Genomic DNA, 22318 nt, shown 5'->3' on the forward strand with positions numbered 1-22318 from the left:
AATAGAAAACTCTTTTAATATCTTTTGACAACAAAAATAAATAATTCTAAAACAACACTAATAGGTAAACTTTATATTTTGACCTATATCTATATAAAATAAACTATCATATAACCAAAACTGTACTTTAAAAGTCTAATAACGTTAACATTTAAATAAAAATATAATAAACAAATGATAAGTATAAAGTTTTATCGCTTAATTTAATCACTGATATAAAAACTTTCAAAGATGAATCATATCAACCGTCTTTATATTTATGCACTATCATAATTGTTTACAAATATAAACAAACCAAAACATGTTGAACTCATAATGTAATTATTTCTCAATCAATTACACTTCAACAAAAATGTTTAGTTTATTCTACATTATACAATATAGGCATGTAATTCTTCTAAAATGCTTATATTGTTAGTTTGTACTTTTAACAATAGATGGCGCTTAAATTAAAATATCAGCCCTGATCAGTTTTGTTGTACAATATTTTTAATTATTTATTCGCAGACGGTATATTTAAGTTGTGCCATACGCTGCAGTGTCTCTTCAGTTCAGAATATTTCCTGAACTTTGAATCGCACACGTAGCAGTCGGCAATGTTTTTCCTCACTTTGTGCACCTGCCACTCGTGGTCCCACTTCTCTTTCAGCGTCTTGTAGTAGCCGTGGCAGAACTGGCAACGGAACCGAGTTGACGTGTCCTTCGCGTGCGTATACTTGATGTGCTTGTTCAACATTGACTTAAAGTAGAATTTCTTGTCGCAATATGAACAATCCAGCGGCGCATTCTTATTGTGATAATCCATATGGAGCATTATCATCTTCTTCGAGTTGAACTTCCTCTGGCAAAGGTCGCACTGAAAATATCTGGAGCCGTGGATCTTCTTATGCTTGGAAAAGTTACTGGAGTCGCTAAAGGATTTGTTGCAGCTCGTGCATTGGTACAGGGTCAGTTTTGCGTGCTCGCGCAAATGTTCTTTGAACTTATCTGTTTTGGTGAAGACCTTCGCCTGACAGATCTGGCACTTGATGGATAGGGTCCCATTCTCATCGACTGGGTTTTTGGACAGGGTGTTTGTTACCACATGTTCTATAAGATGTCTCTTTAAATCTCCGATCCGGTCGAAAGATTTGTTGCAGACGACGCAATTCTATATTAAAAAACAAAGAGTGCATTTATTAAAAAATTCAAATTTTTGATTTACTGGAGGATTTTTGTTTTGACGTATAAAAATAAAACCAATAAATAAATATGTTAACAATACATGCGAAAATATGTAAGCTGTGAAGTAATTAAAAACATAACCTCAAAATCTGAAAAACAAAGGTTTTTTCTCGTGTTAAAATCTTTATGTATGCTAAGAAAAGAAAAGAGAATTTTCAATTAAATTTTGTAATAAATGTATTATTTTATAACTTCCAACATTGTAAATTTTTAATAAGATTTTTCTTAAACTATTCAATTAAAAACATAATAAAATTTTGTTTATTATTTTACCTTTTATGGAACATAAGTTGTAAACAAAAATACACTTTACATTTTCGACCATAATCACTTTGAAATAGTCGTAAATATGAATAATCTCTAAATATAGTAATTCTTAAAGCGTCATTAAAAACAAACAAGGCACTGATAAAAAAAAAATCATAATAATTAATTGACTTCAACTTGGTTTTAAACAGTCTACGATATAAGTTACTAAAAAGATTAAGATACTTAAACACGAACATGCAAAAACGGGACAAAATTTGTTTTTGGAATTATTAAAAGTAATAAAAATGCCTCGATTTCATAACCATTGTTTGAAAATTATTCTACATCTTATGCCTCCAATAACAACTGCTGGGATAGTGTATTTTAGTTATTTCCACAGCATATTGCCATATAGATTGAAGCTTTGGGGTAAAGGTGCGGATATTAAAAATATTTGTTTTGCAAAAGAGAGCCATCAGAGCCATTTACGGCTTAAAACTCTCTTTGAGAAATCGGTGTAAAGTCAATATTCTTACAGTGGCTTCACAAAATATTTATAATCTTATGTACATTTACAATAATTATAATCTATTCGAAAAAATAGGGAACATTCATAGTGTTATTACAAGGCACCGTGAAAAACTGACAGTTACAAAGTTTCGACTGCAAAAAGTCTAACTTATTTGTAATAAAAATGATCAGATTTTTAAATAAAATATCGCAAAACATTATTGGACTACCAATGACAAAGTTCGAAGCGCATATTAAAAATAAATCGTCGGAAAAAGCTTATCATTCAATGAACGAATATTTGAATGATAAGAATCCTAATGATGTCGCCTGATTATTTGATTTACGCTATATCTGTGAAAGTGTATGTGTTTAAATCTGTCTTAAACTTTATTAGAAGATGTTATGTTATGGAGTTTCTTTCTGTTTCTTCTCCACAACCAAAACACCCTGCAAAGCAGAGTCAGAAATAAAAGAGATTATACAATAAATAGACAATAAGTCGTCGATCAATAAGAGTTATGTTAAAAGTTCCGATGTTGAATAAATGAATTTTATCCTTTACGGTACTGAAATCTTACAATTAAATATTGAAGATAGAAATCATACATGATATCACGTACCTTATTATATTTCTTTTGTTTTCTGGCCATATTTGAATTAAGCAGAAAGATATTGTTGGACATGACTTTAGAAATGATGGCATCTGCATCCTTTTTGTTTGCGTCTTCCCTGTCATTATCCTCCGAGGACATTTGTTCTTTAACATGTGGAGGTATGACACTGTTCTCGGGGCCTGGATCATTCATGCTAATCCCCGATACCATTTCCAACTCTTTAACCTCACTCCCGAATTCTTCCTGGCTGAGCTGATTAATTTCCAACTCCCTTTGATCACTCGCCGTATATTGGCTGGTATCAAAATTATACACTGAGTGGGTCTTGGCAGCGTGAGCCTTCAATTCTAATAATTTAGAGAATGTCTTTGTACAATGCTCACATGGATATTTCCTCATATGTATCTTGCGGTGTGTGCGTAACGTGAATTTGGAAGCGAACACTTTGAAACACTTGTCGCATTCCAATTCCGGATCTCCGTGTCCGAGGCAGTGCTTCTCGAATTTCTCCCGTGATTTCAGCTTCTTGCCGCACTGCGAGCACATGTATTGGTCATCTCTATCCGAGGGACGCTCTGCCGCCTTGTTCCAGTGGTTCACCATGTGTTGTTTGAAAGTCGCTAGTTGATCAAATATCTGTTTACATTTATCGCATTGATATTTCTTTTTCGTAGTATCTTGGTCGGTTTCTGTAAAAGAAAAAAAATTATGAACATAAAAATTTGTTTATGATCAGTTGTAATCTTATAAAATATATATATTAAGTGTAAATTATATAAAATTTTCTCACGGAAATCGAATCCGCGACCTGACTGCGCATTTTAGTTTACTACTTATTAACATAGTATTATAAAAAAAATATTATACTTTTCATTTGTTACCAGATTAAACGATAATTAAAAATCACTGGCATATATATATTTTACACGTAAATACATTTTAAACATAATATTTATATATATATTGTTAAATGCTTTTGTATATGTATTATTTTGAAAACATAAATATTCATACAATTTTAGTATTTATATATACCTATTATAGCATTCCACGTGTACATACTATTATTTTGAATTAATTTAAGGTTTCAAAATTGAATAATAACTTTAAAATATTACAATATTTATTATTGTCATTATATTGCTAAAGTAATGACAAGCAAATAAAAGCTGCCAACTTATTATTTTTAACTTTCATTATTAATGCATATTTAAGTTTATTTTGAGTATTTCTTATAAGAAAATTGTAAATAATAATAAAACGCTGTCGTTACTCGCAGTTGGTAGAAGTTAGATGTGTCAAATAGCAGCAACTGTCTCTCAAATGTCTGCGTTTAGTATACGGTGAAAAAATATTATAAACAAAACACTGGCTACACAAATTAGAATAAATAAGAATAAAACTCACCAACAGGTGTTTCAACCTCAGTTACAGCCTTCGAGATGCACTCCACAGAGGGATTGTTGACAGTAATCATTTGAATTGTCTTTCCACCATGGTTCTCATGGTCCAAAAATAGTATAGTCTTTTGCTGTTTATTAAGTGCATTCGTTTCAGGTGACATAAGTTGTTTTAATGCGCAATTCTCGGCCTGAGAGTCCAAAAGTGCCTCCTCATCCTTGGTCTCAGGCTCTGGCTGCGTCAGAAACACACAACTCTCAAAAACATTATTTTCATTTATGTTTTCGTGCACCGGGGAATAGCTCTGCTGATATACCTTATTGCTTGACATCCATTTCTTAAGTTTATTTTCCAACTCTTCAAATGGCTCGATAGATTTGCCGGGCACATTTTGATATATATACTGATTGTTAAGTTTATTTATTTTCTGATCTTCCTCAGGATTAGTGGTTTGTGATTCATTTTTATAATAGTTACCGTTTAAGTAAGGATTTCGATTGGGGTCTATCCACACCTTCGGGTCCTTGGACGGCGACGAATCAATCTTGTGATTAAGCGTTTCAGCTTGTTTGTGATCGGTGTACATGGTTGATAAAGATTGATCATCGTCGTCGATGAACTTGAAATTGCAAAAGCCTTTGAACAACCGTGCCTCCTGACCATCGAAATCAACTATTGTTATATTAGTTTCCAGGAATATATCATCGGAAATATTACATGGTGTCATGAGTGTTGTGCAGCATTTCGGCATAAAAAGCACTGGACACACTATTTTCGCTTCAAATGCTATACCGTGCGAATCCATTGTTTATCAATAAATCTAAAAAAAATAAACAAGGTATTTTTAAACTGTCTAAATCAAATAAATAAACATTGGAATACCCAAATAATTAAATTTACTCACACAAAATCAGATGATTTGAACTATGGAAGATGCAACGTTAAAGTGATTTCTGATTGGGCGGTACAAAAAGCATAACCTTTATTTTTCTTCTACCTTCGGCTGTAGTAACATTTTTAAATATTCACATTCGATCTAAAATATTGTCTGTGATTTTTTTTAATTTATCTCAAAATTTAATAAACATATATTTATTATTTTTTATTATAAAATTATAATTAAAGAAAAATATAAGAATTTTTTCGTAATTTATATGTTAACACGTATTTTTTTTAAATTATGCATTTGTTAAATTTTTTTCTATATACAGATTATATATAATTATTAAAATCGATCAAAATTTTTGCTAATCCAAAGTGATTGCTGTTTTTTTTTAAGAATCGAATTTTACTGTAAATGTATCTTTTTTTGCTTTCATTAATTTAAAATTATATCGAACATTGAAAATTCGAAAAAGGAATATTTGTGTCTTTTTTATTACAGTTGCTTCATTTAGACGATTGTCAAATGTATTCGATAATATATTCTTTACCTAAAGTTGGTTTTATTTGCTATATTTTGTAGTAAAAACTTTGGTTATGGTGTTTTTAATTTTGAATTTTTTTTTCTAAATGACGGTTACGTCAAAATACCTACAAGCGCTATTTGAATTAGAATTAAAATCTTAGCGAATACATTAATAATTTGCCCGGCACAGCTTCTGATTTTAAACACAATAGCGTAACACAACCGGCATTCTTTTTTAATGGCGGTAAATTTTGTTATTTTTTTTTTATATGCAAGATGTAAGCTGCCTGCGATTTCAAACTCTAGAACAGCGTCGTCTGCACTTGTATCTGAACTTTGATATAGTATAGAAATTCGACATATTTTTATCATCATAAACATCATCACCTCAGCGTTCGATAGACGCCACTGCAAGGCATAGGCCTTCCCAAAATGCGTCATGATATCCAGCTACTTCCCGTGATCTTGACTATGTCTTCAGTTCAATTAGTTGGCCTATTCATGATGCTTTTACTAGCTCGTGGTTGCACCAGCGATTTGTCCCGCCCACTATTACTTCGAAAGAGCATTTCTTTGAGCCACATCTGTTCTTTATATTTCTATACATGCATTTAATGCATATAGAGGTAGCTATGTGAATATATACATGTCGGTCGTTAAATATTATCACTGGCACAAAAAAAAAATTAATGATGAATTGAAATTTATTTCTATGCATTCTATTTTTAAATGCTAAAATTCGATAATTTTGTTAACTTTCTATAGAGTGGACTTGAAAAGAAACGAACAGCGGTAATTGTTTTACATCATTGTTGTCTAGAGTTGTTGAATCTTCTCTGTTCTTTGTTGACTGCGGGCTTGCAGAAAAAAAGAAAATCGCCTTCTCATCCAGCAATGATGGTGAAAAGAGTCAGAGAGTTGTTTAAACAATTAGACAGGAACAGGCATCGTTGCATTCTGTTTAGATGAAAAAAAATTATGGAAGCTTTTAACATCATTTAAAGAGTTCGACGTGGTTATCATCCATCATTAGTGATGGTTTATTTCGAAGCTTCGTACTATGTGGTACATTTCTATGAGAAAGAATTACTTAAAAAAATAACAGCCTTTTTTTCTCTTCGTTCCCCTATCTAAATCTATGGTTGGAACTAGTACATAATTTTTTTATTGTTTTTTATTACATACATTCTCGTCATCTCTCGTCTCAAATAAATTTTTGCACTTTTGAAACATGTGTAGAAATAAAAGTACAAATGCTATTTTGTTTATGATTTATTTACCGTAATTATCATTTATTAAAATTTATTTTTTAAAAATTACATCGTCGAGATGTGCTCCGTCTCGCCGTTGGCTCCTTACTCTCACGGTTTTGGAGAAATCTAGTGTTGCTATTTGCAAAAATTTTGTGGCCCACCCTATACAAAACAAGTTATTTGAAAAACGAATGTCAATAATTTTTTAAGCTGGTAACATTTCATCGTGGCGTGATATCTAAGATATCCAAGGGCGGTCTAGAAGACGTAACAACTTAATTTAAAGTTTAGCGCTACACTAACCGCAGGGGTAAGTCAAAAGAGCAGATTACACACATATGCCGCGCAATTTCAAATTATAATTCGCAATTCAAAAATAATGGATTATATGTCTTATTAAAAGTCCATTATCATGTCACATATCAGTATTAACTTTAAATTATTTATTTTTGCAATATAGGTTAAAGACCTATTTTGTTGATTCATGGATTAAAAACGTCACGTTTAAGTTCAATGTACCTACTTATGTTTTGAATGTATAGCGGTTGACGATCGTTGATTCTTCGATTAAACGATTTAAAATCGGTGACCGTGCTGTGATAACATAAAGCTGGATTCTTCGTCTTCTTTTCAGCCGATGGACGTCCACAACGTATAGGCCTACTTCAAAAAACACTACGGTGACCGATCCTGAGCTGCTCGAATCCAACGAGTACCTGGTCGTGGTCGCCACTCGAGAATCTTTCGGACCTAACGGCCTTCGGTTGAATGAGCAATATGCTCCGCCCACTGCCACTTGAGACGGGCAATTCTTCGAGCTACGTCCATGATCTTGATTCTTCGGATCTCATTTCTGTTTCGATCTCGCATCGAAACTCCGGGCATAGCTCTGTGGGTGACCTTGAAACTTTTTATAAAGCCCGTCGTAAGCAACCACGTATCGAACCCGTATGTCATCACCAGCTACACACATTGGTCTTTGACCTTCGTCTTCATACATTGCGGTATTTTGGACGAGATTTCGGTGATTCCCGAATGCTACCTATCTGACATGCATTCGGTGAGTGATCTCTTTCTTGAATTTGAAGCCGGATTACAAAGGGCTTAGTACAAGGATATTTAATATAAATTGAGACAACTGTTTATTTTACAAGAGCTTCGACTAATTCTTATGTTATTTATTAATATAAAGTTATGTCCACTAATATTGATGACGGATTTTCAAAAAAAAAATATTTATGGCTTCGCTAAGATCGAACGTAAACATAAATACAGAATATCACGATTGTAGAGTGTTCCGGGTAGCTTATAATTCTTCACATGATTTTGGTGGTTTGCGTCTATTTTTTTTAAAAAAAGTCTCTTTTAAATTTGGACCGATTTGACAGAAAAAAATTCCAAACGACAATGCCGATGTTCCGCAGCGTGTATCCGAACGGCGTCTAAAATTAAAATGACAATTAGTTTATGCAAATTTGAAAAAAAAAAAAACTTCTGCAAAAAACAATCATCCAAATTATGTCGACTGTAACCTTTTTTTTTTTGTTTATCTTTTTAAATATATTTTTAAGTAATATTACCTTTGTGTTTTAATGCATGTGAAATTAGTAAATAATACAGCTGCGTGCGTGTTTCAAGTTTTCTTTACATTTCGCGGAAACACATTTATTTAAAATATATAATTTATTTAAAATCTTAAATAATCTATGTGTAATGGAATAGTTAATATTGGAGGTATTTTCTAACAGTTAACAAATGAACAAGAACAGAGATAATAAATGAAGGTAAGTAAAATAAGATATTATCATTAAAATATTTGATATATGTATACTAGTATTAAGTATAATGGTACATAAATTTTATACATGTATGTTGTATATATATATATATATATATATATATATATATATATATATATATACAACATACATTAATTATTTAATTATCTCATGTATATTTTTTATAAACCTTTGACCCTTGACTTTGTAATTTTTCTTTAATACAATATGTCAAAGTAGATTAGAGAATTTCAGTGCAATGCTGGAAGCAGTGCAAGTCAGGTTAAAAGAAATCCTTTGAGGTTTGAATTCAAAACCGAATGTCCTAGTACTTGAGATTAAAGTCGCTTGACTGTAACGAGAATCAAAAATTTCACGCGTCATGAAAAAATACACAAAATAAATACTTTCTTCTTGCTACCCGCATTCACTTACCACTATCTTAACGGTGTTCGTCATTCTAGAACCTTTGGCCTTAACGGTCATCGATTGCACATGCTATGTGCCACGCCCACTTGCTCCAGACGAGCAATGAGCCACGTTGGTGATCTTGATTCTTCAGCGGACCTTCCTATTTCTGAAACTCCGAGCATAGCCTTCTCCTTTAGTTTCAGGATGACCTTGAACTTTCTTAATAATTTCTTCATATTCATCTAAATGTAATACCGATTTTTGTAGCCTAGTAGTTCAAACATACAAACAATTAAAAGAGGTTGTTGAGACTGTCTTAACTTGGTAAATATCTGTTTTATATGCTCCCCGTTTTGAGAGCTTCTCATTCCCTCTGCTTTGTGTGTGGCAGGGATGTTTTCGGGTTTCAATATTATTTTTTAACTTTGTATGAATTTTTTACATCTTTCTCTTTTCTTTCTTCACAATTTCCTTTTCCTCGTTTCCCGTATTCTTCACATTGTCTTTCATTCAGTCCTGGTATACATCTGTTTGTGATACGGTCTTCTACAGGTCTCATTTTAAAAGTAACTTTGAAAATAGACATCCATACATCTGCACTGTGTGTATCACCTAACATCTTGTACGACAAATATGTCATAAATAAAAAAATAAAACACCGTTAATTAAAAATATTCATTTGTTTTATTAATTTTAATACGTGTATAATACAAGAATAAAGGATATTTAATTACTTAATCCTAAGAGGTTTCTTCCGAAAAAAATGAAAAATATTTTGCTTTGCAATTAGCATTAATTCAGCACTTGACTATTATTTTTACAGACAATAAAATTTAATAAATAAATCGATTAAAACAGCAAACAGCAGCAAATGCGTACGATAAAAGAAAACATGTTTAAATGCTCATTACGAATCGAACAATAGAATTTTATTTCTGTTTACACACGAAATAGGACATTGAACTATCCCTTGTTATTATTTGTTATCTGCGAGCACTATCAACTGTCGAGGTGCTGCTGAAATGTGCGAGTTCAACAAGTGACTCGCTCGGGAGTCTCGGGGCGGCTGCACCTTATCTCAGACATCGGCCGCTCCAAAGTCGCGGCGGGTGCGTTGCGTCTGCGGAACCGAACGTGCGACGGCTCGCGATAGTGTTTGCCTTCATATAAAGAGACGCGCCGTCCGACTGGACTCATTAACAGTTCCACAGTCACAATGTACTCTGCACTGCTAGTGTTGGCGACGCTGGGCGGCATTGCGAGCGGTATATACTTATTTACATTACTATCCACATACGAACTTTTCAATTGACCATATGGGAACAATGCAAAAAGAGCCCATTTTGATAGATACTAGAATCAGATTAAACTCCCTTTTAAGGAGTCCTTTGTCTTAAAATTGCGAGGGTCCATAAGGCACCCTGATCTGAGAAGAGCCCATAACAAATTCCGATGGCTTTTTTGTGGTCACTTTTTTTATGACCCCCGCTATCGGAGGCCTCTCGTACCCCTAATTAGTTGGGATCAGAGTCTTTGTTTACAATTAAGTTTTTTAAGATTTTTCATTTTTATTCTTCACTCACTGTCATATTTCATTTATTCTTACCTTATTTCTTATTTGTGGTCACTTTTACAATATTCTTAACACTGAAGTTATTGCAATTCATTCCTAAGCTCTTTTATCACGTATAACATCCAGTACACTATAATACGATTGTTTTACAAGTTTTTGTTTACATACTTCTTAAATATATTCTTATATACTTTGACTAAAAGTCATACAGATTGCGTGAACTTATGTGTACCTAAAAGCCATATCAATTTCCGTAGGATTATCCCGTATAAATAACCCGTAGGAAAAAATGCTGTGAAAATATAATAGACCAAACAAGCTTAGCTTACATTGGTACAATACCTAGTGGTACTTGAATCAAAAGACGAACAATTCTCTACGAGGACCTCGTCTGAGGGTTCCATAATGTGGCTGGAACTGCATTTACATAATATGATATTTTGTGTTTTATACTTGTTTCAACTCCATCATAATTTCAGCAAAAGGGTGTCCACTAATGGACATGGGCCTCCTACATAGATTTTCAAAAAGGCCGGTTGTAAGCTGCCTGCATCCAGTATTTTCCGATGAGCTTGTTCTTATTATATAATTATTACCCGAAGTTTGTGAGTGTGTGTGCTCTATGTGTCAGGGTATCCTTCCGCGCGCATCGTGGGCGGCGCGGAGGCAAGCGACGGGTACGCGGCGCACATGGCGGCGCTGGTGGTCGGGCGCGCCTTCAGAGGCCTCGTGTGCGGCGGCTCCATCGTGACCGCGAGCCGCATCCTCACGGCCGCGCACTGCATCGAACCCATGGTGGACTGGGAGGGGGATCTGATCTCGTAAGACCCTTTTATTGTTTAAATCTATGTTTTTGTAGGGTAGCTTCATTTTTTTGTATAACGAAAAAAAGATTCTTGGTCACACCGCACTTGCACCGACTAAAATCACGAAGATGTTGCACTTTCGTACCATAGTTAGCTTCGCTGTCAAGGCCACGGGAACGCTTTCGCCAGCATGTGTTATCCGGCCGCGCTGAACGAGCAAGCAGCTGCATCTAGAGAAAAATTAATCTTCTCTTCTCGTCGAAAGAACTTTGCTCGATTCTAGATAACTTTAGTGACTCTAAGTGCCATTGTATACTCCATATTTCAGTTCCAGTCTCGGGACACAAATCCCCGAGACAAAACCCCCAAGATGCTACAATCCATCCGTGGAACGGTTCACAAAGGCCCAGAGCCCCTTTCAGCGCCAAGGCCTGTATTATTTATTTTTTCAGATCGTTCGAAGCCGTCGTCGGCTCAAATCAGTGGAACTCCGATGATATTGTTGTCAAGTTCAGTCACTACGCCAACCATCCCGGTTGGGACTGGATCGATATCAAGAACGACATCGGTGTCCTGTTCCTCACTGAAGACCTGACGTTCACGGAGAGAGTGCAAGCCGTGCCGCTGAGCTTCGAGTGGGTCGGCGGCGGCGAGGAGAGCTTCGTCACCGGATGGGGAATGACCAACGTAATTAATTTTATATAGCTTTTCTCACCCTCAGGCTTCACTTTGTGTAGTACAACTAAGTAGCTTATTATATCAAGTTGTTATTTTAAGTCAGCCTCTGTCAATTATATATACATCAGTTGTGTCACTAGATTGGTTAATCTCGTATCTAAAGTTCATATCTTTAAGTTGATTACGGTTAGTCTTTTCAAATACAGTTGTGTGGAAAAAATGACGCTGCCAAACTATAAGCTCTCTTTATTGTCCAATAAATTGGAAAAAACTTGATACTCTACCTCCCTCCTCTACTGATGTTGGTAATATCTGGAATAAGCATATGGATTCTTTAACAGACTTCCAATAAAAAAATCACAAGTTTTTTTTCCACAACCTCCAAAATGGGAATTCTATGAAAAGATATATCTTGACAATACGAGGCCTGTGCTCGAAACAGATTAACATAAATGACAAGTCAGAAACAATCTTAATTAGAAAGACGAATTTGATAAATAGTCTCTTTATAAACAACCTAAACGTGTTTCAGTGGGGAATACCCGATAACCTGCAGTTGCTGGATGTGAGCACGGTGGATCCTCAGGTATGCATCGACAAGCTGCAGGTGGCGCCCTTCGCGCCGCCCATGGATCCTGCGCTGGAGATATGCACTTTCCACTCGTACGGACACGGCATGTGCAACGTGAGTAGATTTTAGACGGAAGCAATTAAGTACACTTGTAGAAGTCGAATAATATTCGCAACTTTTGTAAAGTACCCCAAAGGAATGGAAAAATACATCTAGGTATCAAATTAAATGTATATGTATTTCACATTGTACAAGCCTTGTGATGTTTCCATTGCTGGTACACGTCCTCCCACATGAATATGACCACCACCGCCACCATGCTGTTTCAAATCATTGATCTTATTATATTCTTCTTCGCTTTCTGCCTAGTAGTCTATGATTAAGGCACAGTACTCAACCGCTAGCCACTCACTGATCGAAATTTTTCTCAGAGTGGATCTTTGTTGATAATATAAAGTTATAGTTTTAAATTTAATTCATGGATTCTATTGAAGATGCCGCTTTTCGTTTCAGGGCGACTCCGGCAGCGCTCTGGTGTCCCGGAACACTGGACATCAGGTCGGAATAGTTTCGTGGGGATTCCCCTGCGCGCGCGGTATGCCGGACATGTTTGTCAGGATCAGCGCCTACCAGGACTTCATTACGAAACACATATAGTACTATTTATTTTTAACTTTATGCTTAAGTGTTGTTATTATTGATTTTTAATAAAGAATTCAAAATTTGAACATTATTGTCTTACAATTTCCTACTCAACGTCCTGAGTTTCAATGTAATCGCAAGCTAAATTGGGAAAAGTTTTAATAATTTGATAAGATTATAACTCTGTGAGATAACGAGAGTGGAGTGGTCACGTCTGTTAGATGTATCAGTCACAGGGGGACGTGAACACATTAAAATGGACTCTTTTGTTAGAGTCGATGATGGAGGAAGTAATTTTTTTCTGGAGTACTGGCTGAATGCTGCGCTGAAATGGAAAAGCTAGATAAGGTGAAAGTAAATCTTTGCCTCATAAATATCGCATGAGTTGCATTATCACTATTATAATCGGAAATTCATTATCTTGTCCCGCGTCAGGATTACCTTTAAAATGTTTTTGTTTGGTTTTTGCATAGATTAATGACCTATTTTATTGATTCATTATTTTTGAACGTTATTCACCTTATCTGGATTTACCTGCCGAATCATGCTTTGAATGTTAAGTATGTTTTGTTTTTATATATTTTGGATCATTCGCTCCATCAAAAATAAGTATCTCTGGCCTTTTCTTCTTCAGCCAATTTAGTAGAGACAGCGTCTATAAATAGTACTCTTGGTACTATCTACATGGCTGTTTCATAATGTCACAGTATTTCACTTATTAATCACCTCATCACCTGACCACTATGCTGTCGTGCCATGATAACAGACTTTTTGATGATGTTATAAACTAACTGTTAAAAACTGATCATCTTCGATGTCATGACGTGAAGGTGGAATTTATATTTTACTCATTATATTACGTTGATGTTGATTGATAAATTTTTTAGCTGCAATAGCTTTTTAATTACTAACATTTAACTAGTTAATCAATTTTAATTTATATATCTTTAAGTCATCATTGTTTTATATGACGAAATTATTGTATAGAAGTCATATTTGATTACAGTACCCGGCGATAAATATTGCACTTCGATCTTCGGAAAGAGACAATCGGCTAATTTCGGCTTCGTAGAGCGTTACCTCTATCGCACGATGTGCAACGACTGACAGAACGTCACATAGGTAGTGTGGGACAGAGATAGTGCTCTACGAATCCGAAGTTAGCCGATTGTCTCTTTCCAAAGGTCGATATGCAATGTCGCCGGGTACTGTATAATATTTTTGTGTCTACCGATCTAAATAAATTGTTATATATAATAATAACTTAGGCCTGTGTAAATAAAATATTTATTAACTACATTTAATATTTTAGTTTTTTTTTAAATTACGCTATATTTTAAAACATGTCCAGTAAGTTGCTTGTACAACAGATGGCGCTGTGTGCAGTACAAACATACCATTGACCACAGACTATAAATCGGCACTCGCCGATGTTCGTAAATCATCGATTAAATAATTTAATCGAGTATTGCATACTAAAAGATATACAATGTTATTAATTTAAGTAACTTGTGTGTGTGTGTGTTTAAGTTTCGTTTTCCTTTCTACGGTGTCTATTTCTTATAAACATTTGTCTAATGTGTTAGGTTACTTAGTGAGTCAACTAGCTTTGCGAGCTTCTGTGAACTGGGTGTAGATCAGACCGTGGTCTACCTTATAGCCCACTGTCCCGCGTTCGGAGGACTTCGGTACGATTTCGAAAGCAGGAAAAGGAGTAAAAAAATAAGATAGGATACCATCGCCTCATTAATAGAAAACAAATCCGACAGACCAGTGTTCCTTGATCGTTGCAAAAAAATTGCAAAACATGTAATAAATGTAAACAAAACTAATACAGGTATTAGCTAAAAAAAATAAAAGATAATTATAAAGTAAACAAAACAAAAACTATGCAATCTGTGATAAAATATAAAATAACTAACTTATAAAATGTAAAATAAAAGATAAGATAAAGTAAAAATTAATGTGATAACCAAAAACTGTGATAGTAAGGAACAAGGCGATGAATGAATGTTAGAAAGTAAGTAAAAGAAACATAGAAATTGTAGAATGTAAGTGGAAAAAAGATAGATCATGCGAAGTATGACAGAAGAGCATGGAAATAGAAAAGAAAAGAAAGTGAATCATTAAAAGATAAAAACGTACCTGTCCTATAAATAAGATATGGGGACGAGATGCGACCAATAGCGGGTACCATTAAAAAAACTAGCGATGCGATCGCAAAGGACGCTACAGGTTTTTTTACTTTAATACCTTAGGCTGTATGATGTAATCTGCAATTACTCTTATATACCATTGCTTCGCGGTAAAAATTAATAAATTGAAATTCTACTATTTTTCATTATATGTGTTTTGTATTTGAAACACAGTGTCGCGTCATGTGCACACGTCTTTCAAAGTGTCGCAAAATTCTTGGAAAGAGTTTAGTGTGCCTTAGACGAGAAAAGGTTGAGGAGTACTGTTGTATACCATTATTATTAAAAAAGCATAGCTTTTATTGAATGAAAAAAAAAATTGTAAACCAACACTAAGTAGGCAAGGCTAAACAAATTATAAAATGATTATATCACACATACGTCGACAACTTTATAAGGTTATAAAAAAGTAAAATACGATCAAGAAAGTTTTATTAACATAGTTTAATTTAACGCAACATAAAATATGCTTTCAAAGTGTATCAAAGATAAAAATTAAATAAATTAATTTCCAGTAAAAAATATAACAAACCTGATTAGTAGTTTGTCAGAACACGATATAAATCATATATAAATTTGACAGAGAAACAAAGACAGTAACAAAAAAAAAACTTAATTAAAAATGCTTACAAAACAAAACATCTAAAAACTAAAAATATGAACACCGTATTTGAATAAATATTAGATTATCCCTAAGTAGTATATGAACAGGTAAATTCATCTCTAAGTTATATTATAAATAAAATAAATATAAAATATAAAAAAAAATATAATATAAAAAAAATCATATGTATATACTATATATATATAGTATCTACATATGATTTTTTTTATATTTCCGACCGATCCTTTTTAACAAGCGTTCCGAGCCGGCGAAAGCCTACTACAAAATATTAAAATAATAGACGATTCATTAGCGCATGTACAGTACCCGGCGATAAATATTGCACATCGACGTTTGAAAAGAGATAATCGGCTAATTTCGGCTTCATAGAACACTATCTCTGGCTAACACTAACTATGTGACGCTTTGTTAGTCGTATTTCGTGCGACAGAGATAACGCTCTACGACGCCGAAATTAGCCGAAAGGTCGATGAGCAATATTTATCGCCGGGTATTGTAAATGCCTATATAAATAAATATATATTTTAATTTATTTATACACAACAAGATAAAATTGTTGTAAAGAGATATCGAAAGATATAAAACTTAAAAAACAGCAGCACGTATGGCTGACAACGAAATCGTAAACATAAAAAAAAATGAAAAACCAAAAAACTAACTGACCTGGTAATGTTAAATATTGTTTAAATAACACTTTAAAATCAAAAATAGGTCAACTTGTTGGTTTAAAAAAAAAAAAAAACACATCAAAATATAAGTCTTAATGAACCAGCATTAATTAATCAATTTTTTTTAGCGATTTCTTCGCGGGCGGTATTTGCAGATCGTGAAATATACTACAGTGTCTCTTCAGTTCGGAGTATTTCCTGAACTTTGAGTCGCACATGCTGCAGTCGGCGACGATTTTCCTCACTCTGTGAACCTGCCACTCGTGGTCCCACTTCTCTTTCAGCGTCTTGTAGTAGCCGTGGCAGAATCGGCAACGGAACCGAGTTGCCATTTCCTTCACATGCGCGTACTTAATGTGCTTGTTCAACATCGACTTGAAGAAGAACATCCTTTCGCAGTAGGAACAAACTACAGGGGAATTCTTGTTGTGATAATCCATATGTAGTATTATCATCTTTTTCGAGTTGAACTTCCTCTGGCAAAGGTCGCACTGGAAGTATTTGGAGCCGTGGATCTTCTTATGCTTGGAAAAGTTACTGGAGTCGCTAAAGGATTTGTTGCAGCTCGTGCATTGGTACAGGGTCAGCTTTGCGTGCTCGCGCAAATGCTCTTTATATTTGTCTGTTTTGTTGAAGACCTTCGCCTGACAGACTTGGCACTGGATGGATAGTGATCCATTCTCATCAACTGGGTTTTTGGAGAGAGTTATTGTGACTATGTGTTCTATTAGATGTCTCTTCAGATCTCCGATCCGGTCGAAAGACTTACTGCAGACTTCACACTTCTGCAATAAAAACCGAGCATTCTTGTATTACAATTGTTATCTTTTCACTGAGGGAAGTATTTTTTGTGTTTACGTACAGAAGTGATACCTAAACTAACTTTGTTAACGTCACACGCCAGCACATTGTTATATATATATTTATATATATATAATAAATAAAACAAATAATCCTTAAGTTGGAAGAACGCAGACTAACTATTTCCATCTATTGTGTTTCTTTTTCTTGTCAAAATCTCTAGACATTAAAAATTAATTTAGCCACAGTTTCGAAACTATGGTTTAATATTGTTATTAACAATTTTGATATTTTCCAGAAAATTTTCAAGTTTGCTGAAATTATTTGTGAAAGTTAAAAATTGTTTTTGCCTCTTTACTTTTATAATAAGTTACTTGTGCTGTAAGACAATACATACATAAATTAATTGAAACTATTTTGTTGAAGAACATTTTGTTTTTTAACCAAAACCATTCCATGTTAGATGTTGACCAAATATATATTAATATATATATATATATATATATATATTCATCATCATCGTGCCAGCCGGTAGATGTCCACTGCAAGGCACAGGCCTCCCCCAAAAGATCGCCACGACGTCCGGTCTTTCGCCGCCTGCATCCAGCGACTTCCTGCGATCTTTTTATCGTCGGTCTGCCTAGTGAGAAAACACCTGTTACACCCTGCTGTTGCCCTGACCGTACTACTGTAGCCGCACCACCAGATTTGTATGTATGGAGAGTTGAACCATAATCGCCACGCTTGGCAGGCGGGTTGGCGACCGAAGTGTGTGCAGAGGACGCCGCTGCACTTCCGCTAAAAACTGACAAGAGTTCAGTTCACAAACAGGGGAGGAAAAAGAGTGGACCTATGTCTGCCCCACACGGTGTATAGATGTGATGATAAACACATTATCCAATATTTCTTTACCGTCTTAACATTGAGGTAAAGATTATCAAAATTTAACAACCAGATATACAAAGATAACACGACATATCGTACCTTGTTATATTTCTTTTGTTTTTTAGCCGCCTTCGAATTCAGCAGGAACATTTCATTTGAGATGACTTTGGAAATAACCGCGTCTGCATCGGTTTTGTTTTCATCTTCCCAGTCGTTATCCTCCGAAGCCATTTCCTCGTTCGCACGCGGCGGGGGAGGACTGTATTCGGGGGATCGATTTCCGATGGTAATATCCGATCCGATTTCTAATTCTCTAACTCCACTCGCGTTGGCTTCGTGGCTGCTCTGGTGAGCTTCCAGATCTCTGTTATCACTCGCCGTGTATTCGCAGGCATCACAAATGTACTCCGAGTGGACCTTGGCAGCGTGAGCCTTTAATTCTAATAATGTAGAGAATGTCTTTGTGCAACGTTTACATGAATATTTTCTCATATGTATTTTCCGGTGTATGCGAAGCGTGAATTTGGAAGCGAACACTTTAAAACACTTGTCGCATTCCAATTCTGGATCTCCGTGTCCGTAACAGTGCCTCTCGAATTTCTCCCGCGTCTTTATCTTCTTCCCGCATTTCGAGCACGTAAATAAGCCATCTCTATCCGAGCGACACTCTGCCGCCTTGATCCAGTGGATCACCATGTGTTGCTTGAAAGTCGCTAGATGATCAAATATCTGTTTACATTTATCGCATTGATATTCTTTTTTCAAAGGATTTTCTTCAGTCTCTATAAAAAGAAAAATAAATGTATAAAGAAATGTAAACTGAAAGATTTAGCTGGTACCTATTTATTTCCTTTTTTCGTAATATAACAATTTTTGACTGCAATAATTACTGTAAGTTAGATATTAAAATTATTCTTGTCAACATTTCTAACATTATGTTTGTATTGGATCTATTTTAAAACACTGAATAATATATTTTTTATTATTTTATCCACTACATAAGCTGCAATTGATTTAAATTTTAAGTTAGAGTAGTTTTTTTTTTTTTAAATGTATTGATAATGTACTATAACGTGAGTATATAACATATAATGCACAGTTACAATTAATGTTTATTTAGTTGATAATTTTAATTTAATTATTTGTCACTTGTATTCGTAATTTAATTCTTTTTTATTCACGCCATTAATATAAAAGGGGTAATCAATAACATTTTTTCAATAGCTATAAAATTTGAAAATTAATAAAAAAAAAATCGTAAAAATTGTGGGCATATACTTATTGGTGCATGTAAATATATTTATAACTAATGTATAATTAAATATGTATATAATTTAAACAAATTAAGTAGGGTATAAAGTACTTTTCTAAACAATATTTGGAAATTCGTAATAAAACCTTTTTGGTAGGACGATTTGTGTCTGGCTGGTTTTGTTGTCATTATATTCTCAAATTCAAAATCAAACTGGTTGAATTTTGATTCGTACTATGTTACATACATTATTTGTTTTCTTTTTGTCTAGTAATTTATAAATCCGAATAATTTGCTCTGGTCAGACAGCATTTTTAAGTGAATTCAGACTGCCATATCAGTAACAACATAACCAAAGAACTAAAATATGAACATAAAACAGTTTTGACCCGTTTGAACAAAAATAATCATACAAAAAAGGCCAAGAGGCAAACAAAAACTGTGAAGTTATTTATATCCAGCTGTTGCTATTGTTGTGTAATTAGTTTTCTATGGAGCATATACTCACCGACACCTGATTCACAGTCAGTTGCAGCTCCCGGGATGCACTTCACCAAGGGGTGGTTGACAGAAATCTTCTGAATGGTCTTTCCATCTTGGTTGCGATGACCTATTAAAAGTATAGTCTTTTGCTGTTTATTAGGTAAATGTATGTCGGTCGACATGAGCTGCTTCAGTGCGGAATTTTCAGTCTCCAACTCCTTAAAAGCAAATCCCTCCGGATTATTGGATTTCCTTTCATTTACCTCTCCGACCGGCAGAGACGAAATTATCTCTCTTTCTAACGCATTGCTTTTATTTAGATTGTCTTGTAGGGGTGAATTGTTCTGATCGCTTACCTTGTCTGACTTGTACTTTTTTAGTTTCATTTTCACTTCATCAAACGGCTCTGAACAATTTTTGCGCACATTTTTTTGTTTATACTGTTTAAAAGGTATACTTTTGTTTTCTTTGTCCACAGAATATTTCCTTTTTGAAACATTTGTATTATAATTACTGTTTAAGTCGGGATTTCGATTGGGATCTGTTCGCACCTTGTGGTCTTTCGGTGAGGACATATCGGGCTTTTTAGTAAGTGCTTCCATTTGCGTGATTTCAAGGTCCGTGGTTAAAGTAGGTGGAGGTCGAAGATTTTGGGCGTTGTCAGTTATGAACTTAACATTACAAAGACCTTTGAACAATCGTGCTTCGTGGTCGTCAATGTCTATTACGCTTATTTTCAAGTTAAGGAATATATCATCTGATACATCACAAGGTGTCAAAAGCGTCGCACAGCGGTTTGGCATAAACAGCACTGGACAAACCATTTTCGATTGATAAAATATATCCCGGGGATTCATTTCTTATCTATAAATCTTGAAAAAAAAAACATTAGCAAGGTATTTTTAAACTATTCGTATGCGATATTAAAACCTCGGAATACCCAAATTATAAAATTTACTCACAAAACGAAATCAGACGAGTTGATCAACAGCGGACGACGGCTCGCGAAAATGAATTCCGATTGGGGTAAACGCAATTATTGCCACTTATTTTCTTCTACCCTCGGCTGTGATAATGACACAATGATTCTCATGACTACCCACATCACTCTAATATTTTGTATTCGTTACATTTTTTAAAAACTAACGCAAAAAGTAATAAATATGATCCAATCGAAATAAACATTTTTAAAATGGAATAACACTTCGCATGTTTCAATGGCCAGTGTTAAGCAATTTAATCGTAAATATAATTTTACTTCTAATTTAATATTGCAATATTTGTTATCGTATTGTATATTTGATAAGTGAGCATAAATTCTAAGATGTTTCAAAATTTCGATGATACAAAGTAATCTCTGATTAATTATAATTTTTTTATTTAAAACAATTTCGAATGTAGTTTTTTTCTTTTGTAGATATGAACTTAATATAAATCTAATAAAAACAAATTAATATCGAAAATCGAATATTTAAAAACACTTATTGATTTCTTTTTTACTTGTAATTGCAAACAAACTGTCAAGAGTGTCTTCTATAAACTTTTGACAGATGTATATAGAAACTTATTTTTATTTAGCTTTAGGCTTTAGCTAACCAGGTTCTTCCTACCAGATCCTTTTATTAGTTGTTTAATTGATTTTTCTATAGAGAATTAGGTCTAAAGTGTCTTTAATATTTTGTATAATGGATATAAAGTCCACCCTATCGACATCGATGACGGCGAATTCGAAAAATAAAGTGATCCTTTGAGCGTAGCAGAATATGCTCATGGATTTGGTGGTGGTTTGCAGAAAGTCTTCCTTAAACATTGGACAAAGAAGATTTAGTTTCGAATTGACGATGTCGATGATACGCAGCGTGTATCCGAACGACACCTAAAATAGTAACTTTAAATGTCAAGTTTATGCAAGTTTAATGTATAGTAAAACAAACACAAATATTAATATGAAGTTTTTATTAACATTATTGTATTTAATTACGACTGTTCCAGTCTGTTTCGAGCTGTGAATAACGCGTGCCGGTGGTGGGGAGGACACATTATGGTGTAGACCACTGCAGTGCGTGGACGTTGTCACAACAAGCGTGCCGATATAACATAATACATTCTCCATATAACAGTGCATATTATAATTGTACTATTTTCTCATTATTTATGTTTTTTCGTGTAGTAATACGAGAGTGTGCTATATTATACATTTGACTGTCTGTTGACGGATGATGCAGCAGCGCAGGGGTCAGAAATATGAAAGAAAGGATTTTCAAGAATCTTATACAATATTCTATATC

At 34.2% G+C, this 22318-nt stretch overlaps 1 protein-coding gene across 1 annotated transcript; it reads right to left on the reverse strand.

Moving 5' to 3' along the window:
* Positions 1-457: 457 nt before the first annotated feature.
* On the reverse strand, positions 458-20896 carry LOC137932442 (zinc finger protein 729-like). Its single transcript, XM_068776062.1, is given in 9 exon segments — positions 458-1150; positions 2607-3289; positions 4008-4806; positions 8956-9093; positions 9896-10136; positions 11106-11237; positions 16733-17394; positions 18395-19077; positions 20056-20896. Coding segments are annotated over 9 exon segments (4863 nt in total). The 5' UTR covers positions 20888-20896.
* Positions 20897-22318: the final 1422 nt, after the last annotated feature.

Source organism: Battus philenor, unplaced genomic scaffold (genome assembly GCF_028537555.1).
Source record: "Battus philenor isolate CCGP_79_NKW_IND1 unplaced genomic scaffold, ilBatPhil1.0.hap1 SCAF_11, whole genome shotgun sequence".
In the NCBI taxonomy this organism is placed as follows: domain Eukaryota; kingdom Metazoa; phylum Arthropoda; class Insecta; order Lepidoptera; family Papilionidae; genus Battus; species Battus philenor.